Consider the following 25,048-nt stretch of genomic DNA (forward strand, 5'->3'; position numbering starts at 1 on the left):
AAAGTGTATTGGATATTAGCTCCTAACTCATTGACAGTATCAAACATGTCTGATGGAAAATTTAGAAATGACATTTCAAAATGAAATGAACAAAACATTTAGAAGAAAAATTACAGTGTAAAATTGAAAATTGTATTGAAATCTCCCCACAAGCATGGCAGTTAGTTTTTTTTTTTATTAATTTTTTTATTTATTAAACTGTCCCACATGATTGGAATCTATATTTTTTTTATCTTTTTGCTTAAACATTTACTGTAAACATCATTACAAATGTAAGTTTCACACAAATGTTGCATTTTAGACTTTGTTAGTCAGATAGCAGACACACTCTCCTTGCCCTTTCCTCCAAAAAAATTGTTTATATATATTTACTCCCTATGTTAAACTGAAGGTTTTTTTTTTTTTTTTTAACTTTTTTTTATATAACAGATGTCATAAATCGAATAAATTTGGGGATTTATCCAGGGCAGTCAACATGCTGGAGTGGTGCTACTGAAAATCATCACAATCACTGTCTTTCTAATGTGTAACAGTGGCAATTATTGATGCCATTTTAGCAGATATATAACTTTGAGAGTAAATAAATACACAACCCTCCAGAATATTCACAGGTGTAGAGAAACTACTGTGGACAATGGACATTTTTGAAAGGGCAGGATCTCAAAAGGTCCAGTCTCTTCCACTGAATTTTACCCTCGTAGTCTAGTGAAATAAATCAGTCTCCAATAACATTGACCTAATTTTTACACTCTCTTTAACAATCACTAGTATACTGTGGAACCTAGGTCAAAATCCCTTGCTGTTTCCCTTTGCATCTACTGAGTAAGCCACATGAGCAGGAGACACATACCTTCTGTTCTTTTAAAGAAGACACCAAAAACATTACCTATCTGTGATAAGATATGCACCACAGAGAGGGACGGGAGAGAATTGCTGTGTATGACATATATATTCAAATAGTGAGTTAGCAAAAAGAAAGCTGGTATATGCTGCAACTGTAGGCTCAATTTGTAATTTTCTTATTTTCATCCATAAACTAGTACTTTGGTCCTAGAAATATACAATTTTATGATTTTTCTATCCAGTTTTTAACTCAACTCAATTCAATTAATGCCATTAGAAAGTTGTGTATTATTAAAAAAGCGTGGTCAAATTTGATATCCCTCATGCAAGTTCAATGCAAAACACTCACATAATGAGGTTTTACCAGTGTGATACAATTAAAATATAATTTCTGGTCAAATGATAAAATTAAAGTAATAATAAAAAATACTAATAATAATAAAACTTTAAGAGACATTTAGGTAAATAAATTTGACCTATAGAAAATAAAATTAAAATAAAAAATTAAATAAACAAAAAATAAAATAACATTATATTGACCAGACATTGCATTTATATTAAGTAGAGATGTTAAACAAGACTAAAATTCATTAAACAACTTGAGCTGTGTTTAAAAGAAAGACTAATACTCAGCAAAATGTAAGGAAATAAGCTAAAAGATCAAAGGTTCACTTTGAAAAACAAGACTTTTCATTTAACAATATAAATACATTAAAGGCACCGCCCACATAGTATGTTTTCAGTCGAAAGCAAGTAGAAATAGGCAAAACATTGACTGAATAAAAAGTTATCGCAGACAGTACAGAGGGATCTCTCTGTCCATCTAAATTGTGGAACGCCAGGAAAGGAAGAACATATGGATTTTCTATCTTCCAAACTTTTTCCTCAAATGAAAAATCCTTAGTTTTTCTTTTCTTTCTAAGGAAAGTTTCCTTTTCTGTTTCTTTGTCTCTGTTTTTATTTATTTTTGTTTTACAAAAAGTGTTTGTTTTTTCTTCAAATAGCATGGGGCTTTCCACCAATAAGAAAGCCCCAGTTCCCTTTTTTAAATGTAACAGTCTTTTAAGGTTCTTCAAGATACTTGCTTTTTTTTAATTTTTCTTTTTTTATGTCTCTTAAGAATAAATAGGCCTGTTGTCCAATGGGTTTTCACAGATGTGCAAAATGATATTAATGAACTTAGTTCTGGAAACTGCATTTATCTTCAGGGTTTATTCAACATTTTTTTGTTCGTTTTTTTTCTCTTTTTAATACAAAAATATTGGCCCATATAACGTCCTTTCATTGCTTGTCCTCTTTCACAATTAAGAACAAACATCCAAAAGATTTTTGCAGAGATGAAGACTCTGTTGATTGTGCTACTTCTTTGCCATACATGTGAATTTCTAGTTAAAAAAAAAGAGTAAGCAAAAGTGTTTTCATCTTATCTTCATTGTGAAGTAAAAATGGAGTCCCTAATTCCATTCAACTACTGTATTGCTGGAGCTGTAATCCCTAACCACACTTTTTTGATCTTCTGAATACAGGAACTGTATCGAATCCCAGGACATTGCCTTCCTCAGTTTTCATCCTAGTAGAGATAAATTTATTTATTTCAGACAGTTACCTCTGTTTTGCTGTTTGTTACAAAGTATGGCTGTGGTGGCATATAATGTTGATTCTGAGATTGCATCTGTTCATTTACCGATTCCACTGGGCAATGCTTCTTAGTTGCATAGGCCTGCCGCCGCAGGGAATGCTCTGTGTGATCCCAGGTTTTGTAGTCAGGATTGTATGTTGATGACAAGGTATGTGAGTGAAATTTGTTTACTTTGGATTTCTGCCCATTTAATTTTAAGGTACCACCCTCAGGGCTGTATGATCTCTCTTGTTCCATACGAATTGGATGTAGGGGGAGGCTTCCCTTTGCTGCAAGTTCTGCAAGATGTCGTCTTTTGGAATAGAAATCATCGTTGACCTTGTCAGCTGTTGAAAATGTAAATAAATAAAATTAGTAAAATAAAAGAACAAACAAAAACTAAGTCTTGGGATTCTATTTATAAAACCAGTTCTTGTTGTAACTGTACTAATATATGTTGTACTTCAGTTGTTTACTTGCAAAGCATATTCAGGGTTCCATTGTGTAGATGAAATGTAAAAATGCCCCTCTCATCCCATGCTTAACAGAAGGCTTTGTAGATCAAACTATAATGCTTTATTATAGTAGCATGGAAAGGATTTAATGCTGGTTATACAGCCCTGTATAGTACAGGTTTATCTTGTAATTTTACTTACTGTATGTAGGCTCTTCACCAATGTGTAGACATTTTCATAAATACTGATATTTTTAGGATGCTGAATGTAGAATGGGTGCTAACATAATTGCTACGTACCAGGTATACTTTTGACATTTGGGTGTTTAGAAACCTTACAACTAACATGCATATCTCACATTGAAATTATGAAAAAAAGCCCTTTCCTAAAAATATGTGGGCTTCAAAAAATGTTGATTATAATTTTACCTAGGTGTTAGACAAGAGATGAGTATGCATAAGAAACATGGGATTTGACTTAATCGTATAAATTATAAAAATGATATTAATACAATTAATTCATTTAACAACAGTTGCTTAGATATGTGCGTTATTGTGCATTTTACAAATCAGTTTATTAAAGCATTTGAGAAATAATGTACATTAGACTGGAAGATTAATTTCAATCTAAACTGCAATTTGTCTGAATTTGGGCAGATCAGGGATCCATTGAATTCCTGAACTCAGAGCTACAAAGTACCTAAATAACAAACAAACCAAAGTGCGCAATGGCCAAACATGTTAATTTCAGGTTGTGATTTTGAATTACGCCTCTGGCAATAAAAAAAAAAGAGATGATTCATGTGAAAAATGACCGATGGCTAGGGGACAGTCACTGAATGCTGATTTTATTCACAGATCAAGTGAGAAGAGATAAGAGAGGGAAAAATGAGGTACAGTAAACAAATATATATTGATTTATAATATATTTAAAAAAAAAATTATAATATATGAATATAGCTTTTTTTTTTTTTTTACATCCTGCCTTTCCCTCTATTGGTTACTTTTTATTACGTGAACCAAATGACAATAAAATTCTCCTATCAGTGTACTGCAAAACTACACTAATTGGCCCATTTTTCACCCTTTTAGTTAATCTGATTTGGTTCCTGAGCAGTGTTTTCAGTACCAATATTATGCTGATCCAAACCGTTATTTGGCCAGAATTCGGACATTCTGAAAAATGTTCTGTCTTCAGAAAAAATGGTTTGGCCAAATTTTCTCACCATGCCCAAGTCTAGTATACATTAGTTGTATAAACAAATTCTGAAGTGCTGTTAATTTGTCAATTAAAGACTGACAATGTTTTATGAAATAATCCTACAGTTTAAGGGAGTTAAGGCAAACTGGAGTACATTTACAAATCTAGGAATGGAATATAGATTGTTGGTTGCTAAATGAATATAATAATGTAAGTCACATGGCAGCATAGGAATCTATATAGCCACTTTTGTGTGTCAAGCATTGCGTGTTTTTTTGTTTGATTTAGAACTTTTGTGTGTGCGCTTTTTATTACGTGTTAAGGTATTTTAACATAGGTGAGAATCTTGGATCCACTCTAAATGTTTACAATGTAGGGATTAAATATACATTTTGTTTATATTTTTGTGTATATTGCGCATCATACATTATACGGTTAAACATGACTAAAACATAAAACAAGTAAAGAAACTATTCACATTTTTTTTAGAATAGCATACGGCAATCATGTCCACAAGATTAATCCTCTCATAGTTATAAAGGCAATCAGCAATTTAAATCTAACAAGGCAATACTAGAAGTTCCTTTAAGCTATCGACAAGTAACATTAAGGGAAATGTACCGTGAGACTCATTGCATGGTAGATTGGGTGTATGCAGAAACTAAAAAAAGATGCAAAAACATAAAAAAGAACAATATAAAGGAAAACAATATACAAAATGAGCAACTGTCGTGTTTCAATGAAAAGCAGAGTCCCATTAGAACAGAAGAATTTCATAGATATCACAGATCCCACTGGGCAAGAAAACATGAAAGAAGTGGCCATACTTGACCATACATCTTCAGACTTGACCTGCTCAAGATCTGAAAAAAAAGGTGCAATAGTGTCAAGATCCAGAGAATTTGTGCAAGGAGGGACAGCTGGCTTTAACCCCATAACTAGAGATGTCCCGAACAGTTCGCCGGGAACTGTTCGCCGGCGAACATAGCTTGTTCGCGGTCGCCGCGGCGGGCGAACATATGCGATGTTCGGTCCGCCCCCTATTCGTCATGGAGGTGGGAGGGTCTGGGAGGGAGGGTCTGCTGCTGATTGGCTGGAATGTGTCTGCTGACTGTGAGGTACAGGGTCAAAGTTTACTCAATGATGATGAATAGGGGGCGGACCGAACATCGCATATGTTCGCCCACCGCAGCGACCGCGAACAAGCTATGTTCGCTGGTGAACAGTTCCCGGCAAACTGTTCGGGACATCTCTACCCATGACCCATTAGGACTGAGCCAAATGTACACGTTTTGATCAAAATTAAACGTAAACAAAACTTGAATTTGTGCTATATGTCTGTTCAACCATAATTCGCCTCTTTCATATTAAGTGCACCCACACTTATTATGTATCATTTTATTCAGGGGAAATAGGGCTTTCATTTAACATCAAATATTTAGCTCTGAAACATTATTTAATATGAAAAAAATATAAAAATAATGAGAAATTAAGAAATGTTATTTTTTTTAGTCCTGCATGACATTTTAACTGTGAATGTCATAATACTGCTTACTTTTACTGCAATAAAAAAAAACACATATTTGCATTCAGCGATGTCCAACGTGTAAAACAGTATCCCTTATGTACAGGTTTTATGGTGTTTTTTGAAGTTAGAGGGTCAAATATAGCATGTAAAATTTTTCTGTGTTTTCACATTGGAATCTGCCAGATTGGTTACGTTGCCTTTGAGACAACGTATGGTAGCCCAGGAATGAGAATTACCCCAATGATGGCATACCATTTGCAAAAGTAGACAACCTAAGGTGTTGCAAATGGGGTATGTCCAGTCTTTTTTAGTGGTCACTTAGTCACAAACACTGGCCAAAGTTAGCGTTAATATTTGTTTGTGTGTGAAAAATATAAAAAACTAATTTGAACGCCAATTTTGGCCAGTGTTATATAGTGTTATGAAGGTCTTCTAAATAGTGATGTACTTCTCTTAATAAATTCCTCTACTTTTCACAGAAATTTCCATTTAAGAAGGCAATCGAATTTACCGGGTTATTTTCAAAGTTAATTTAAAAAATAGCTGAACTGGAAAAGGCAGCTTTGCTTAAATCCCCGCTACTCTGGCTTTAAAATTTAAAAATTCACTTTAAATTTGCGTAGAATTCTCACTTTAGTGAATAACCCTGTTACAGTGGCAGAAAAAGGAGAAAGGAAATGAAATATTTTTCTGGAGAAAAAAGTGCCTGAAAGATTGAGCTGTTGCATCAGTGTAAAAATAGTGTATATTCAATGATGGTTAGAATGTGAAAGAACCAACAGGTAAAAGAATATGAAAAACCACATTTAAAAACTTGCACAAAAAATTGCTTGGAATGTTGCAACACTTAGATGACTCTCCCAGGTACTATCTAAACCGGGAAGGTAGTAGCAGAAGAATTGCTCAGAATCAGAATTTCCAATATGCACAATAGCTGTCAGGGGCTTTGAAATTAAAAATGTGAAATTTTTTATTATCTTTTAAAGTTTTCTCAATATTTTATGAGACCACTCTTCACTAGCTTAAATACCTTTTAATATTACCCTGCTAACAGCAATATTATACGATTATCGTGTCTTTTTACCTTCTACTTTGTAAAATAATATTGTAGAAAATAAAAAGATATAATAGATTTGTCATGGGATAAAACCTTTTTTTCTTTTACAGAGAATACATTTTTGTTTAACTATTCCAATTGAAATAACGTAAAATGTTTTCCAACATTGTACTACATTAGAATCAGATTCTGTCACATCAGTTAGCGAAACGTGTTTCTGAATAACAATTAGATCTAAACATCATCCACTTGACCTTTTCAAACACATCTTCTTTAATGCTGGCTTACATTTTCTTTACAAATTGCAGATGTAACTTGTTATAAAAATAGAACTAGCCAATCTTGTAAATGAAGATTTGTCTATTTAGAATTCAGAGGTTTGCTGACAACATACTGCAAAAGTCCTATACTTCCATTGAAAATTGATTTGAAATGCAAGTTGTTTTTTTTAAAACTATTGAAAAATAACATCAGCTCAGTTTCTGACTATGACAAATGATCAGCATAAAGCTGAGAATATATTGTTGCTAAAATTACCAAATAAACCTTGGGGCACAATGCCACAATAATAAGGCTTATCTTCCTGCTATATCTGTTTCTTTTAAGATTATTCAGAATGTTTTAATTATGTAAAGTGATTATTTGATCCATTCAGTGTTATCAACTTCTCATTTTCCTACAGCAATTATACATTTCAGGGGAATATTTTAGAAAGCTACAAAATGACAGTATAATTTACTAAAGTCCAAATGCCCCTATCCCGAATGAGGCAAAACTAACCTACTCAGTATAGGGCCATTTGGACTGCAAAATCCAGTTATTGTTCATGCAATGGAACAATGTCCAGATTTTGTATTTCAGGGCCCAAACAGGCCTGAATTTGGTCATAATTTCAGCCAGACTGAATGCTGCTGGGTGGCTGGAATCTAGACCGAATGTTTCAAATCCTGGCCCAGATTGAAAAAATCCAAACAATTTGCCCATTTGCTTCATTAACAGCCAGTGGGCAAATTGTTAAAACCCTCAGTGGCACAAGGGTTAATAACATGGCAACAATCCAATGTTTGCTAGCCATTTGCAGAATCCTCCCAGCCACCACCCAAGGGCAGAAGGTGGGGGGTCATAATATTAACAATCCCAACCTACCAAACTTACCATAATAATAGTGGGGCAATAAATCTAATATCAGTATAAGACAAGTAAGATAGAGAGAGGTTCTATTAAGGATAATTCACCCCTACAGCCTAACCCTGGCAAACAAATACACAAAGAACAAAGTGAAGCCCCTCTAAAGGGACTTAAAGATGGGAAAATCCCTAGTCTAATTATAAGCCATGTCAAAATAGTGAAAAATACATATGTGCTAAAACATTAACAGGGGAGAATTATCCTTAGGGGGACCTTTCTCTATCTTTTTTGTCTATCATAACTGGTTTTAATATCATAAGGTCTCCTAGAATCTTTCCCAATAATAATAGCATTGGTTGAGTTAAGGTGTCACTTCTTTTTAATATCTTTTAATACTTTCACTTACCACTAGGTAGAGTATATATAGAAATCATTTTTATGTAGTCCTTTTTGTGTTTATTCTTACTTAGATTGATTATTTAAGCACAGATGTATTATTCACTATTTTGACATGGCTTATAATTAGACTAGGGATTCTCCCATCTTTAAGTCCCTTTAGGCTTTACCTCATTCTTTGTGTATCAGTTTAAAACAATGCTATATTTACTATCAGAAGTCTACCTTCTTCTCTCTGCTCTTCCCCTTCTATTCCTGTGGATGATTATGGGGAATTTGAGATACAGTCTATCACTGACTCCAAGTTTCCTAGGGTCAAACTCCAATATCTTATTCATTGGCTTGACTACGGTCTTTTTACGTGTCCTCCATGCCACATTTCCTTCTACCAGCCCCGGCTGTCCTATTGACCATTCTGTATTCTGGTTTGTGTGACCTGGCTTTATCTTATCATCTATATGATTTTTTGTTTTCCTTGACTCTGGCTAGTCCTGATTATTCTGTCTGTCTGTTTTACCTGAAGTCCAGCAAATCTAAGGCCCAATAAAGTGCATTATTACTGTCTTTATACTCTACTTACTTGTGCATTATACTTACATAGAAACATAGAATGTGACGACAGATAAGAACCAAAATACTTCCATTAGTTCCTGGCCTTATGTTATGTCTAGGATAGCCTTATGCCTATCCAACTCATTCTGTGACAACCAAAAGGACCAAATAAAAATCCATAATTCCCAACAAAGCAAATCAAAATATTTTAAAAGAAATATCTAATTCACAAAAAAACACTGGGAAAATGTTTAAAAACACTGCAATAAATTTAATCCATCATCAACAATAGAGGGCTTACAAACTGAGCTCTCGTAGGGAGGAAATCCCTTATATAGGCTGTACCATGCTTTGTGAGCTGTAGCAAAGCATTGAAAATTTCCCCACACTGTGTAAAATTAGTAAAAGTGCTCTGATTGGTTGGCTAGTAAGTCTTGAGAGAAGTCTACGGGCCAATGTGCTATTTGTTTCCTGTTTTATGTTTGTGGGTGGTTTTTTAAATATATTTTTAACTATATGTGATCATTAAAATACTACACTATATGTTTTTTAATTCTCTTTCATAAATTATTGTTGTAATTTATCACTGATTAATTGGTATATTATCCATCTTGTACCCATCATATTGGATTGTTATTTTGCACTTACACATCCACTTAGCACTCTTATTTTAGTGTTTTCTAAATATCACTCAGTTTAATAATGTATCAATTTGTATACTCTTTATACTAAAGTAAGCACTTAGTACTTTAACAGGGCATTTTAGAGATTATTTCCTATGTTTCCCTTTTTGAGGTTGATTAGAGGCAATCTAGTCTATGCTGGCTGCATATAAAAAGCACTTTTCATTGATTAATAATAATTTAGAGTTACAATTATTTTAGAATTTGACCATTTTTATTTTGTTTTGAAAGGTTGGGGGTACAGAAGGCAAAGGGGGGAGGGAAGTATCACATAAATCATCGCATAAATTATCACAGTTACGATACAGTAGCTCGTCAGGGTGACATAGTTTGTTTGACATAGTATGTTTATTTCACCCTTGTTCACTACAGTGCTTGAACCTTTGTAGTTTGTTCATGGGCGGTGTTTGTCATCATTGGGTGGAGCTTGACTGCATGGTCGGTGTTGTTCATGTGGAGGGGGGCAGGGGGTCGGGGTAGGTGGTGTGCTTGTAAGTTTTTTATGGTCATATGTGGTGTATGTGTGGTACAGGTGGGAGCCAGCGTGTGTGCGGTTTTTTGCCTCCGATCATGGAGGTTTGTCATCCAGTCTAGGGAGTGTCTTTTGTTGCTGATTCAGTGTGGTTTGTTTCGGTCCCAGAGATCCCATGCTTCAGTCCAATAAGGGTTTTTCTGTCTTGATTTTCTTGCCATTGTTTCGTAAGTTTTGGTTGACTCTATAGCCGTGATGCACTGGTTGATTGTTGGAGCAGTTGTTTGTTTCCATTGTCTACTTATGATAGTGAGGGCCGCTATACAGATATGGGATAGTAAGTATTTAGTGTGCAAGTGTGTTGTTTGTGGGAGTAAGAGTAGCAGGAACGTTTCCAGCAGGAGGGAGATGTGCATTTGGGTGCATTGTGTTGCTAGGTCTAGGACTTGTGACCAGTATTGTTGCAGTAGCGGGCATTGCCACCATATGTGTAGCAAGGTGCCTCGGTTCCCTTGGCACCTCCAGCATGCGTCCGACGTGTTTGGATAGCTGTGTTTGAGTCTTGTGGGTACCAGGTACCACCTGTAGAGTAGTTTGCATGAGAGTTCTATGTGGGTCGTGCAGAGGGTTAATTTTTTATTCGCATGAAATATGTCTTGCCATTGGTTATTTGTAAGCGTGTGCCCTATGTAATGTTCCCATGCTGATTTGAAGGAGGGTGGGTTTGCTTGGGTATCCGTATGTTCCGAAGCGTAGATTATTGAGATAAGTTTTGTTGCTGGTTTGGCTTTTGTACATATATCTGTTAGTTTAAGCCAGTGTGAGTCAGGTGGAGTCGCGGTTTGTTGTGGTTTGTGGAGGCGTATCCATGATTGCAGTTGGATGTAGGAGAAAGTTGCTGTCTTGGGTAGCTTGAATTCTGTGCATAGATCTGTGAGTTGTTTGAGGCGGTCTCCCTGCAGTACTTGCGATATTGTAGTTATACCATGTCTCTGCCAGAGTTTGTGATTGAAGTCTGGGATAAGCTGTCGGATTGCCTCCATTGGGGTCGCTGGTGAGAGGGGTGTTGTTGCTCCCCTCTTCCTGCGGTAGTTGTCCCATATGGAGAGGGTTAGTGTAGTCGGCAGCATTTCTGATGCTTTTGGTCTGTGGTTTTTCGGTAGCCATGCCAGAGTGGGGAGGAAGAGTCCCCTGGCGTGGTTTATCTCCAGTTCGACCCATGTCGTGGGGTTCTGACGGTGCGATACCGCGACAAGTGGAGTAATATGCTCTGTAATATCCCTCCACCTTTGGCAGGCCCATCCTGCCCTGGGCGTGCGGTTTATACATTGTGGCTATTGCCACTCTTGGTTTTTTGTAGTCCCATATATATTAGTTTATAACATGTTGCAGTTCCATTAAGTATCTTTTGGAGAGTTTGAGTGGGAGTGTACGGAATAAATAATGGATTTTTGGTAGAATCACCATTTTCGCCGAAGCTATCCGGCCTGTCCAATATATATATATTTCCCCCTCCAGCTTTGTAGTAGAGCTTTAGTTTCAGTGAGTAGCTTGGTGTAGTTTGCTTTGAATAATGTGTTTGTTGAGGGAGTGAAGTAGACTCCTAAGAATTTGATGTGGTCATGCCTCCAGTGGTAGTTAAAGTTAGTCTTAAGGTTTGTCATGTCTGGGCTTGGGACGTTGATTCCCAGGGCAAGGGTTTTGGAAATATTCAGCTTGTAATATGAGCAGGCACTGTATTGGGAGAGGATTTTGAGGAAATTGGGTAGGGATATGTGCGGTTGTTCCAAGGTTAGTAGGATATCATCCGCAAATAGGGACAGTTTGTATTCCCGACCCTTGGCCTTAATCCCATGTATATTCGGGTTTTCACGTATAAGTTGGGTGAGGGGTTCTAGTGCCAGGATGTAAAGTAGTGGGGAGAGTGGACAGCCCTGTCTGGAGCCATTAGATATGTGGAACAGTTTTGATATAAATCCCCCGTTTACTACTCTGGCTGTCGGAGAGGAGTATAAAGCATTGATGAGTGATAAGAATTGTGGTGGGAATTCGAATTTCTGGAGGACTGCCATTAGGAAAGGCCAGTGAAGCCTATCAAAAGCTTTCTCAGCGTCTAGAGATAATAGGACACTGGGGGTTTTGCTTTCTTGCACTTCATAGAGTAGGTCTAGGGTTTTCCTTGTGCCGTCTGCCCCCTGTCTGCCCCCGACAAATCCCACGTGGTCTTCCTGTATCAGTGAGGGTATTATATGAGTTCATCTATTAGAGAAGATCTTTGCTATGATTACATCTGTATTCAGTAGGGAGATGGGTCGAAGGTTTTGGCATCTATTTGGGGTTTTTCCCGGTTTGGGTGGCGACGTGGGCCCTGAGCATCTCTTTTGGTAGTTGTCCTGTTTGCATGGCGTGGTGGTATACTTTTTGTAAGTAGGGGGCTAAGATTGGTGCAAATTGTTTGTAGTAAGCATTGGTCATTCCGTTTGGGCCCGGCGATTTCCCGGATGGTAGAGAGTTTATGGTGTCCATGATTTATTGTTTAGTGACATGATGTTGTATAGTGCTTTTTTGTGTGGTGGAGAGAGTTGGAAGTTTTACCTTCTTGAGACAGTCATCTATTTCTCTTGGGGTTGGTTGATGTAATGTAGGGTCTGTTCTAAGGTTATAAAGGGAGTGATAGTAGTCGGCCATATTGTCGTTGATGTCTTGCGGATTATGGATTTTTGCGGTGATCAGATGTGGAATTTTAAAGTTGGTCTGTTGTTTTTTAAGTAGGGTGGCCAAGTGTTTCCCTGCTCTTTTGCCTTGAGTGTATGTTCTTAGTTTCAGTTTGGTGAGGATGTGGGCTGTTTTTTCAAGGGTTAGTGCGATGATTTGATTAGTGATGTCTCTTATTTCCTCTGCTTGAGTGTCAGATGGGTTCAGGAGGTGAGCTATTGTGGTGTCTCTCAGCCTTCGAAGAAGGTCTGTGTATTCTTTTTCTCATTTACGTTTGAGGTATGATGCCCGGCTGATCAACTGGCCCCTTATGACTGTTTTGTGGGCCTGCCAAATGGAAAAGAGGGAGGCCTCTGAGTTGTCATTCGTTAGGAAATAGTTTTGCAGGCTCGTTGCCAATTTTGCTGTGAATGATTTATCGTAGAGGAGAGAGTCGTTGAGGCGCCATGGCATTTGCCTCGGTGCTGATAGTTGGAGTTTAAAGTCAGCGTGAGTGGAGCATGATCAGACCACACTATGTTGCCTATGGAGCAATCCTCTATTTGTGGGAGTAGTGTGCCTGAGGCAAGGATGTGGTATATTCTTGAATAGGTTTTGTGGACTTGTGAGAAAAATGTGTAGTCCCTTTCTGATGGGTATCTTGTCCTCCAGACGTCGTATAGGCTATTTTCATGGATAAGTTTCGTGAGTGCTTTATTGTTTGGTCCTAGTTTGAGATGTCTTGCTAATGTGCTTGGGACGGTCGAGTCCATGCGTGTATCCATAGTGTGGTTATAGTCTCCACAGAGGATCTTGGGGTCGTTCGTGTCTTCTGGCACTTTACTAAGAACTTTATGTAGGAAGTTGCGCTGTTGGTCATTTGGGCTGTAAAGGCACACTAAAATTAATGGGTTATTGTTGATTCTGCATTGTAGAATTAGATATCGTCCTTGGCTATTCTTTTTGACCCAGAGGGTCTCTACAGTTAAAGAGCTATGTAGTAGTATGGAGACTCCTATGGATTTGGAGGTGTGAGTTGCATGGTATTGTGTGGGATATTCTCTGTTGGCGAAGTTTGGGACTTTGTTTGTTAAAAAGTGTGTTTCTTTTATGCAGACTTTGTCTGCTTTAGTGCGTTTTATGTCTTCCAGTAGCATACGTCTTTTATGTGGCGTATTGAGGCCTTTAGTGTTGTGTGAATAGATAATCATGTTTGTTACGACATGCTGTGGTATGCAATGGAGTTGTCGGATTTCTTATCTATGTAAGCTGGCTCGGCTATGTGTGAACTGTGTCGGTGGAGTAGGGTAAGGGGTGGTATTGAGGGGTTTGGGGGTGGGGTCTTTCAGTGGTTTGGGTACTATGTACAAGGACTGTGTGGTCTGGTACGCTTGTCATACCGTGGGGCTGAGGAGATGGAGCTTCCAAGTACGTGGCTAGTTGGGCTCCAATTTGGGTGCTGAGGTAGAGCTGAAACTATATGTATTAAGTTGGCAAATGGTGTAACATTATAACATAACAGTTAACTTTGTTTTCAGAGAGGCATGCAAGTAACATTGCTTCATTTGACGCTATTATTTTAGCCAAAACTGTTGTTTCGCTACCCCCTTGATTAGTGTGCCTTTTCTCAGAGTCATAGGGGTATTCCCACTTTTGTATCATCTGTTCGGGTGTATAGCTCTTACACTTCCCCCAGATCTTGTGCTCTTTATATGACTCACCCCCGCGCACCTGTAAAGGTGTGATGCACAAGCGGGTAGTGCCGGGGCTAGGAGAGTAAGTGAGGGCAGGCCCTACAAGCCTATGAGCTCTCTCTGGCTCCTCATGTTTAGTCTTGAAGGCGCTCTGTATTGTTACAGGGAAATATCATAAGGTTGGCACATATATGCCCAAGGTGGCATTAGATAGTGGGATCTCATGTGTGCAGGTAAAGCGTTCTTTAGAAGTGGCGCTTAGGTAAATGGCATACTGAATCATACAGCGTCTTGAGAGATCGGTGCTATTGATATGACCATATTGGGTGTTTCGTTGCCTTATTGACTAGTGCGTCTAATCCCATGTTTATTGGGGTGTGCACAACTTAGTGTCGCTTATTTGGGTAGATGGCTATCGTAGAGCTCTCGGGTCTGGTGTCCCCCTCATGACTTACACCCGCGTCCACCACTTAGTGTAACGCCCAGGCCGGTGGTACCAGGTTCAGGAAGGTGGGATGGAGTGAGTGCTATAAGGCCCTATGCCCTTTAAGGCACCCCATGTCTGACTCAGAAGGCGTTCTGTTTAATCTCAGGGTGACACCCCAGAGTTTGCCTATATGTGCCCATGGTAGCGTTAGGGTGTTGGAAAAGGCATGCGTGCAGGGGGAGCATTCTTCAAAGGTGGCATTAAGGCAACATACATATATAACCTTATAGCGTCTTAATCATTAAAGCTAAATAAATAGATATGTCGCAAACATAAAATTTTCCGTTCGCGAACGGCGAACACGAATTTCTGCAAATGCTCGCGAACGGGCGAACCGGGCGAACCGCCATAGACTTCAATAGGCAGGCGAATTTTAAAACCCACAGGGACTCTTTCTGGCCACAATAGTGATGGAAAAGTTGTTTCAAGGGGACTAACACCTGGACTGTGGCATGCCGGAGGGGGATCCATGGCAAAACTCCCATGGAAAATTACATAGTTGATGCAGAGTCTGGTTTTAATCCATAAAGGGCATAAATCACCTAACATTCCTAAATTGTTTGGAATAACGTGCTTTAAAACATCAGGTATGACGTTGTATCGATCAGGTAGTGTAAGGGTTACGCCCGCTTCACAGTGACAGACCAAACTCCCCGTTTAACGCACCGCAAACAACCGCCAACAGTCTATTTGCACAACCGCAAACTCCCCATTTGCACAAGGTTGGATACCAAGCTAGCCATGTCCGTTCCTTGTCCTCACTGATGTCATTGAAGGTCTCTTCCTCCACCCAGCCACGTACAACACCAAGGGTCCCCGAAAGGTGACAACAAGCCCCCTGGAACGCCTGCTGTGTTTGGTCTTCCACCTCCTCAAAGCCACCTTCCTTTTCTGACTCCTCTTCTTCAGACTCCTCTCTCTGTGTTGCCTCTCTCTGTGTTATTATAAGGTGTGTTAAGTAGTACTATTCCTATCAGTTTAATCCCTGTTACGTCCCCTATCAGGGGACATGTATATGGCATCGATTTTAGGAACCGGGAGATGGAAAAAGATGCTTGGTCGGTCCTCCTACTTCAAATTTGGGGCACTGCACGTGCAATCTAATGTGCCACCAGATAGGAGTGGTGTGTTAAGTAGTACTATTCTTATCAGTTTAATCCCTGTTACATCCCCTATAAGGGGACGTGTATATGGCATCGATTTTAGGAACCGGGAGATGGAAAAAGATGCTTGGTCGGTCCTCCTACTTCAAATTTGGGGCACTGCGCGTGCAATCTAATGTGCCACCAGATAGGAGTGGTGTGTTAAGTAGTACTATTCTTATCAGTTTAATCCCTGTTACTTCCCCCTCATCAGGCCTTTTTTAGTTGAATGTATCACCCACTGTCAGTCCCTTCGGGATCCATCCCTCATTCATCTTAATAAAGGTGAGGTAATCTAGACTTTTTTGACCTAGGCGAATTCTCTTCTCAGTGTCAATACCTCCTGCTGCACTGAAGGTCCTTTCTGACAGGACACTTGAAGCGGGGCAGGTTCTATCGCAAATTGGGATAGCTCAGGTCACAGGTCAAGCCTGCACACCCAGTAGTCAAGGGGTTCATCGCTCCTCAGAGTGTCGATATCTGCAGTTAAGGCAAGGTAGTCTGCTACCTGTCGGTCGAGTCGTTCTCTGAGGGTGGACCCCGAAGGGCTGTGGCGATGCGTAGGACTTAAAAAGCACTGAATGTCCTCCATCAACAACACGTCTGTAAAGCGTCCTGTCCTTGCTGGCGTGGTCGTGGGAGGAGGAGGATTACTTTCACCTCTTCCCCTGTTAGATTCCCATTGTGCTGTGACATCACCCTTGTACGATGTGTAAAGAATACTTTTTAATTTATTTTGGAACTGCTGCATCCTATCCGACTTGCAGTAATTCTGTAACATTTCAGTCACTTTCTGCTTATACCGGGGGTCTAGTAGCGTGGACACCCAGTACAGGTCGTTCTCCTTCAGCCTTTTTATACGCAGGTCCCTCAACAGGCACGACAGCATGAAAGACCCCATTTGCACAAGGTTGGATGCCGAGCTACTCATGTCCCGTTCCTCATCCTCAGTGATCTCACTGAAGGTATGTTCTTCCCCCCAGCCACGTACAACACCACGGGTACCAGATAGGTGACAACGAGCACCCTGGGATGCCTGTTGTGGTTGGTCTTCCTCCTCCTCCTCAAAGCCACATTCCTCCTCTGACTCCTCTTCCTCACAATCCTCTTACAGCGTTGCCACAGGTCCAGCAAGCGATGCTGATAAGGCTGTTTCTGGTGGTGATGGTGACCACAACTCTTCCTCTTGTTTTCTTCACGCTCATCTACGGCCTGATCCAGCGCTCTTCGCAGGGCACGCTCCAGGAAGAAAACAAATGGTATGATGTCGCTGATGGTGCCTTCGGTGCGACTGACTAGGTTTGTCACCTCCTCAAAACGACGCATGAGCCTACAGGCATTGCGCATGAGCGTCCAGTAACGTGGCAAAAAAATTCCCAGCTCCGCAGAGGCTGTCCTAGCACCCCGGTCATACAAATAGTCGTTAACGGCTTTTTCTTGTTGGAGCAGGCGGTCGAACATTAGGAGTGTTGAATTCCAACGTGTCGGGCTGTTGCAAATCAAGCGCCTCACTGGCATGTTGTTTCGTGGCTGGATATGTGAAAAGTGCGCCATGGCCATATAGGAACGCCTGAAATGGACACACACCTTCCTGGCCTGCTTCACGACATCCTGTAAGCCTGGGTACTTATTCACAAAGCGTTGTACGATCAGATTACACACATGTGCCATGCACGGCACATGTGTCAACTTGCCCAAATTCAATGCCGCCAACAAATATCTTCCGTTGTCAAAGGCCACATTGCTGATCTCCAGTTGGTGCGGAGTCAGCCACTGATCCACCTGTGCATTCAGGGCGGACAGGAGTGCTGGTCCGGTGTGACTCTCTGCTTTCAGGCAAGTCAACCCCAAGATGGCGTGACACTGCCGTATTCGGGATGTGGAATAGTACCTGGGGAGCTGGGGGGGTGCCGTTGATGTGGAGCAAGACACAGCAGCAGAAGAGGACTCAGCCGAGGAGGTTATGGAAGAGGATGGAGTAGGAGGAGTAGAGGAGGTGGCAGCAGGCCTGCCTGCAAGTCGTGGCGGTGTCACTCCTTCTGCAGAGCCACGCATTCCATGCTTGGCAGCCGTCAGCAGGTTTACCCAATGCACAGTGTAGGTGATATACCTGCCCTGACCATGCTTTGCAGACCAGGTATCAGTGGTCAGATGGACCCTTGCCCCAACACTGTGTGCCAGACATGCCATTACTTCCTCTTGCACAATCGAGTACAGGTTGAGGATTGCCTTTTGTGCAAAGAAATTTTGTCCGGGTACCTTCCACTGCAGTGTCCCAATAGCTAAAAAATTTTGGAACGCCTCAGACTCCACCAGCTTGTATGGTAAAAGCTGGCGGGCTAAGAGTTCAGACAAGCCAGCTGTCAGATGCCGGGCAAGGGGGTGACTTTGTGACATTGGCTTCTTACGCTCAAACATGTCCTTGACCGACACCTGACTGTGGGCAGATGAGCAGGAACTGCTCAAGGCGTGAGACGGAGTGGTGGATGGTTGGGAGGAGGCAGGGAGGACAGCAGTGGTTGACGTGGCTGAAGATGCTGGACCAGGAGGAGGATGGCGGCTTTGAGTTTATGTGCTGCTTGTACTCATGTGTTGATCCCATAGGCGTTTGTGATGTGCGATCATGTGCCTTCGCAAAGCAGTTGTACCTAGGTAGGTGTTGGACTTCCCACGACTCAGTTTCTTTTGGCACAGGTTGCAAATGGTATCGCTGTTGTCAGAGGCAGACACACAAAAAAAATGCCACACGGCTGAGCTCTGCAATGACGGCATTCTGGTGGTGGCAACAGCATGCGTTGATTGGCGTGCTGTCTGGCTGACCCCGGGTGCCGATGCATGCTGTCTGACTGTGCCACTAGCTCCTTGCGACGACCTCCCCCTGCTTCCAACTCGTCTCCTCCTCCTCTCTGTCTCCCCATCTGAACTTTCCCCCTGTTCATCTTCTCTTCTAGCGGGCACCCACGTGACATCCACGGACGCATCGTCATCAACCGCTTCACTTGTATCTGACAACTCAGCAAAGGAAGCAGCAGCGGGTACAACATCATCATCACACCGTACGTCCATGTGTGTAATGCTGCCTGACTGAGACAGATCCCTGTAATCTACATCATCTGGCAATAATGGTTGCGCATCACTCATTTCTTCCAACTGATGTGTAAATAACTCCTCTGACAGATCAAGTGAAGTGGCTGTGGTGCTAGTGTTGGTGGTGGCAGCTGGCAGGCGAGTGGTAACTTGAGAGGTGCCCGAAGCTAAGCTGGAGGAGGATGGTGCATCAAGGTTCCGAGCGGAAGCTGTAGAAGATTGGGTGTCCTGTGTTAGCCAGTCAACTATGTCCTCAGAACTTTTCAAGTTCAGGGTACGTGACCTCTGAACACTGGGCATTATTCTAGGGCCAAAGGGAATCACAGCACCATAACTACGACGGCCCCTGCGGGGTGGCCTGCCTCTGCCTGTCATTTTTTTTTCGATTAGTGGTACTATGCGTGCAAGCTACTGTGACAACAGATACGAGTGGCACTGTGCACTGACAGAAGTTGGCAGAGTAGACGCTGTAGGCCTGACACACACGCTTGCAGACAACTAACTGCTATTCAATCTATTACAGTCAAAATTTTATTTTTATTTTAAATGTACACTACTGTTACACCAGATATGAGTTGCACTGGTGTGACACTGTGCCCTGGCAGGCCCTGAAACGCACACGTGTGAAGGAAACTGACTGCTATTATTTCACAGTCAAATTTCTAGTTTTTTTTTTAATGTACACTACTGTTACACCAGATATGAGTTGCACTGGTGTGACACTGTGCCCTGGCAGGCCCTGAACCGCACACGTGTGATAGAAACTGACTGCTATTATTTCACAGTCAAATTTCTAGTTTTTTTTTTTTTATGTACACTACTGTTACACCAGATATGAGTTGCACTGTTGTGACACTGTGCCCTGGCAGGCCCTGAACCGCACACGTGTGATAGAAACTGACTGCTATTATTTCACAGTCAAATTTCTAGTTTTTTTTTTAATGTACACTACTGTTACACCAGATATGAGTTGCACTGGCGTGACCCTGTGCCCTGGCAGGCCCTGAAACGCACACACGTGAAGGAAACTGACTGCTATTATTTCACAGTCAAATTTCTAGTTTTTTTTTAAATGTACACTACTGTTACACCAGATATGAGTTGCACTGGTGTGACACTGCGCCCTGGCAGGCCCTGACAGCAGAGATCAGATAAGTCCTTCAGGACTGTAGTGGACACTGAATACACTAGCCTAGCTATCGATTTACCTATTAAATCAGCAGCAGCTACACTGTCCCTCCTCTCACTAAGAATGCAGCTTCTGGGGGGGGGGAGCTTACCCGATCAAGTTTGTAGGAGCCTATGACTATGCACTGTCCTGCGGCCTATCTGCTCTGGGGGTTCTGTGGCAGGCCTGGAGCTCTCATCGTGTCTGCACCTCATATCTACAGCCCCGTTTTCCCCCCCCCTCTGGACTGGTGGGGGTTAACCCGGTCCCCACCAGGGAAAGGCTAAAGTAACCCACAAGGCTAAATGGCCACTACTCACCCTGACAAAACGAGCCATCGTGTCACAGCTAAGATGGCCGCCACTCCGACAGAGCAATCAAGCCCACACTGGGAAGCTAAGTTCCATGCAGCCTTTGATGCTCTCTGTGCAGCCTTCTGGAATCGGATTGAATCACGGCAGAGGGCTTTGCTACTCACCTCACCTAGGATGGAAGAGATCTCCAGAGGTGCCCCAGCATTGTGTTCTCCTTCGGAACAGAGAGCCAGGGGGGATGGCACGCCAACCAGCCGCCCACGACTGAACAGGACCGATCCCAGAACCTCACAGGTTACTTATACTGAAGCTGGAGGGCTGGGGGCGACCAGGCATCTTCTTCCACAGTGGACTGGGCTTGGGGAGCAAGGGTGCTGATGCGCTGACCTGCTGACCGTCGTGGTCTGAGCGATCCTCTGGTGCACCCGGCAGGCGGTGGAAGCACTACTAAGCGGCACATGGATGCGAGTAGAGACGACCACTCTCTGAAGCATGTCAGAGGAATTGGCTAAAACATCTCTGCTGCTGAGAATCTAAAATGCCCTTGTTATGAGGTGTAGTCAGTTGTCTAGCATTTAACAGCACTCACTAAGAGGTTATTTAGTCTACTTATTTCTAGTTTTGATATTCTGATTTACACATGTTGATCTATAACTGGTGGTGTTAATCCCCTTACCCCTCTTCAGTTCAAGCATGTGTATTCAAACTTACGAACACTCTCAACATGTCTGACGATTTCCCTATGTCATGCTTTTCACTTATATCAAGACAAGTTTACCTAGCATGATTGTTTTATATTTAAAAAATGTGCAGTTCCTCTTGACATTTTGTTTCATAACTCTAAGTCTGTATCCCAACGTTTTGCATTGCACCATATGTCATTGTCACTATGTGTATGTGCTCTGCACTTAAAAAAAAATAATAAAAAAAATAATAATAATGCAGCTTCCGAATGAATCTAAAATGGATGCTGTCCAGGAGGTGGGAGGGTCTGGGAGGGAGGGTCAGCTGCTGATTGGCTGGAATGTGTCTGCTGACTGTGAGGTACAGGGTCAAAGTTTACTCAATGTTCGCCCGCCGTGGCGAGCGCGAACAAGCTATGTTCGCCAGGAACTATGCGCCAGCGAACTATTTGGGACATCTCTATAAATAAACATAGATAACTAAGTTGTGATACTTGCGTCAAGCATGCCTTTCATTGTCAAGTGATTATATTAGTTCATGTCTGTGGTGCGACCCGGACGGCGGGAGTTAGGCCGTGTCTCCACCTGAGGTTCTTTCATTAGGCCCCATTTTTCAAGCAAGATCAATCCCTCCTCTGGGGATGAGATGAAGGTCGCCTTCACATTTTTGGTGAGGATCAGCTTTGTGGGGAAGCCCCACCTGTAGCGTATACCATGGTTGCGGAGTTCTGTGGTGATCTGGTTGTAATCCCTCCTGCGTCGAAGAGTTGCCCTCGAGATGTCCGCCATGATGCACACAGATGGGTAGTCTTTGTGTGGGTCTTCTCTGCTGCGATGGGACCGGAGCACCAGCTCCTTAATGTGGAAGTAGTGGGCCCTGAGTAAGACATCGCGCGGTATGGAGTCTGGAAGGTGCTTTGGCTTTTCCACCCTGTGTATCCTGTCTATCAGGAGCATGTCTGCAGGAATGTCTGGGGCATACGCTCTCATGAGGCCTCTTGCATAGGCCTGCAGATCGTCGGGGAGAACCGTTTCTGGGACCACACGGAGCCGTAGATTGTTTTTGCGTGCTCTGTCCTCGTGGTCCGCCATGCGCACTTCTATGTTTTCCATCTTGCGTTGCAGTGCTTGTCGGTGCCCCGAGACGTTTGTTTGCGTGGTCTCTAACTCCTGACAGCGTTGTTCCACTGTGGAGGTTCTGGCTGAGAGGTCTCTTACCTCCTTTTTAATTTGGTCAGCGGTCGTTTGCCATGTAAGTATTAGTTTCGCCGCCATTGTCTCCATGGCCTGTTCAAAGTGACTCCGTGTTAGGCAGTCCATAGGTTGGGATTCCTCCGGCGTCGTTGGCAAGGGGCTAGGTACATCATCGTCTGCGCCATCTTGTCTGGCCGCCCGCGCGCCCTCTGTCGTGAAGGAAGGTTTGTGTCCAAAGAAATTCATTTTTTCTGCCTTTGTGGTTGCTTTCTTGGCTTTGGATGCAGCCATGGTTTACTGAGTTGAATTTAGGGTTTCAGCTTGATTAGAATATGAGTTTAGTGGAGCCCTCGTGCCGGAGCAGATTTTTAGACGTCCGTCTTGCTCGGTGGTTAGCCACGCCCCCTTATAGTTACAATTATAATGTATAATTCACATGAAAGTAAGTGAATGATAATTTTAGTGTACTAATAATCTTAATTTTAATAATGACAGGAGGCAGGTATTTTGCATATCTCTTTACTAACTCCATACAGCAGTAAAGAAACACATAGAAAAAAGAACCAATCACAGGAGAGCAGGATAAGGCAATGTGACCTCATAATTTCCTCTTTCAGAAACCGACAACAAGCAGAAGTAAATATATAGCAAACCATAAAACGAATAATAATAACTCCAAGTTCCCATGTGCGAAGGAGCAAACTTCCAAAGAATTCTATACGAACAACGAAAAAGAGTTCAGGGTTGAGACAAATCCGAAGGATAAAATCTCCAATAGTTTCACGGGAACTGCCAATTTTCTTCAAAGACGAATCATACTGAAAAGAGAATGTGTGACAGGTTTAGACATAGTCACGAACATTTAACTCCAATTAACATCCCATTGGAGAATATAGTAACTATAATCTGATAACTAATTACTAACTAGTAATTGTAATGAGAACTCTAATGAGGATTCCATATTAATGGAAGTACGAACATATCATATAAGCACCAATGTGAGAGGCAAACCTACCTTAGACTCTGACATCTGCAAAGCAAACAAATAGAAAGGGTGGGCAGCGAAGCAGGGGGGGGAGGGGAATACTCGCCTCCTGTCATTATTAAAATTAAGATTATTAGTACACTAAAGCTAGCATAATCTTCAATTTTACCACATGACAGGAGGCTTCGTATTTTGAATTTTTAACGCTGAGAAAAGAGTATAGAACTAAATAAGAGTCCTACGGTGTGCTGAGAGACCCAGTATTCGGCTTTGTGGGGAGGTCTTCCCCGTTGAGCGCCCACATATACACCATCTAACAGGAAATTATACAAGACCAAGTCTGACCGTTTGTCAGCAGGATGTTTAGTCCCGTAGAGTGAAAGGAGAACGACCTCCACAACTCATAAGTTGGAGAGGTATGACATTGGGTACTTGGTATCCTAGAGGATCCTAGTCCCTTGGGCATCCTCAGGTAGTGATACGGGCTGCAGTTTCATCTCCATCCTCACATAAGGGATGAAGACGCAGGACTGAACCAGACAGGCTGGGAATGTCCAGATGTAGGGGTAGGGTTGTGACAACCCTGGATTTCCAGATTCCCAAGAGGTCCCTGGCAGCCTGCGATCGTCCGCTGTCCTGCCAAGAAACCCCCAAAGTGGGTCCAGGTCCCCAGGTAGCCGACGCTCCCGGGATAGAAGATGTGAGTACCCTACGGCTCTGAGAGGAATTGTCGGTCATGAATGTAGCAGGAGAAGGTCCTCGCCTGCTCGAGAATTTCTGTAGACCTTGTAAGCATGAGAAGCATAAGTCCTTTGGAGAGGTCCGGATGGATGGAGCGCGATCACCATCGTGCCTGGACTTATACAGTGACGAGTGGTAATATCCAAATCAGTCTGCCCCTATGAGATGTGTCTCCCCCGGGAGACGGGTTGATCTTCTGTGAAGAAGACGGGGATTGAAGGAGCCTAAATGGTGTCTGATAAACGTGAGTTGGTCCATCCCTGTGGATGTGAAACCTGACCGCCTAATCTGTGGTTACCTGCAGTAGGGTGCAGCCGATCTAGTACTTCTTTATCAATCCATGTATTGTGAAGTATAGGACCAAGAAGTCTAGGTATACAACGTACAGGGTCGCGGTGGTGCCACGGAGAGTTGTGCGAATATTCACAAGTTGTGGAACAGTCTACAAATCCTATCAGGGCCCACCAGGCTCTGAGCTACTGGATCGGGAAGGAGAGGATGTCCCCTGACTACGTGAAAGAGGTCTTCCCCAGGAATGAGTGCCTTTCACCTAGATGTGGTGAAATCCCCTGTGGATGTAGCAGGAGGTATATTGATGGTATCTGTGCGTACCGTGTTCTCTGTCCGTCTATCTGGTGCACCATTGGTTGATTCTCGCTCTATATGGGTAATAGAGATAGCGGTAGTGGATCTCGGGTCAGATGTCCCAAAGTGGTCGACGACCGGCTCTGTTGCCAACCGGTTCCAAAGAATCCCTTGTAAAGGTAATCGCATAGCACCTCCTGCCTGGGGGTTTGGGCCCTTATGAAAGCCGTGGGACCCTTGCGTGTTTAATACGTTCCCTTCGGAACTTTGTGCCTTGTGCCTGGGGTTCCGACTATCTTGGCGTCCAGTACCGCCAACCATCCGTCAGTGCGGAGGAGTGCT

General features: G+C 42.2%; 1 protein-coding gene across 1 annotated transcript in view; it reads right to left on the bottom strand.

The window, feature by feature from the left end:
* Positions 1-1,419: 1,419 nt before the first annotated feature.
* SHISA9 (shisa family member 9) overlaps positions 1,420-25,048 on the bottom strand; it is a 451,143-nt gene continuing 427,514 nt past the window's right edge. Inside the window, exon 4 of the mRNA XM_063430301.1 lies at positions 1,420-2,808. Within this exon, the coding sequence (XP_063286371.1) occupies positions 2,438-2,808 (371 nt within the window). The 3' untranslated portion in view covers positions 1,420-2,437. The remainder of the gene's footprint in view (positions 2,809-25,048) is intronic.

The sequence above is a fragment of the Pelobates fuscus genome, chromosome 8, assembly GCF_036172605.1.
Source record: "Pelobates fuscus isolate aPelFus1 chromosome 8, aPelFus1.pri, whole genome shotgun sequence".
NCBI lineage: Eukaryota > Metazoa > Chordata > Amphibia > Anura > Pelobatidae > Pelobates > Pelobates fuscus.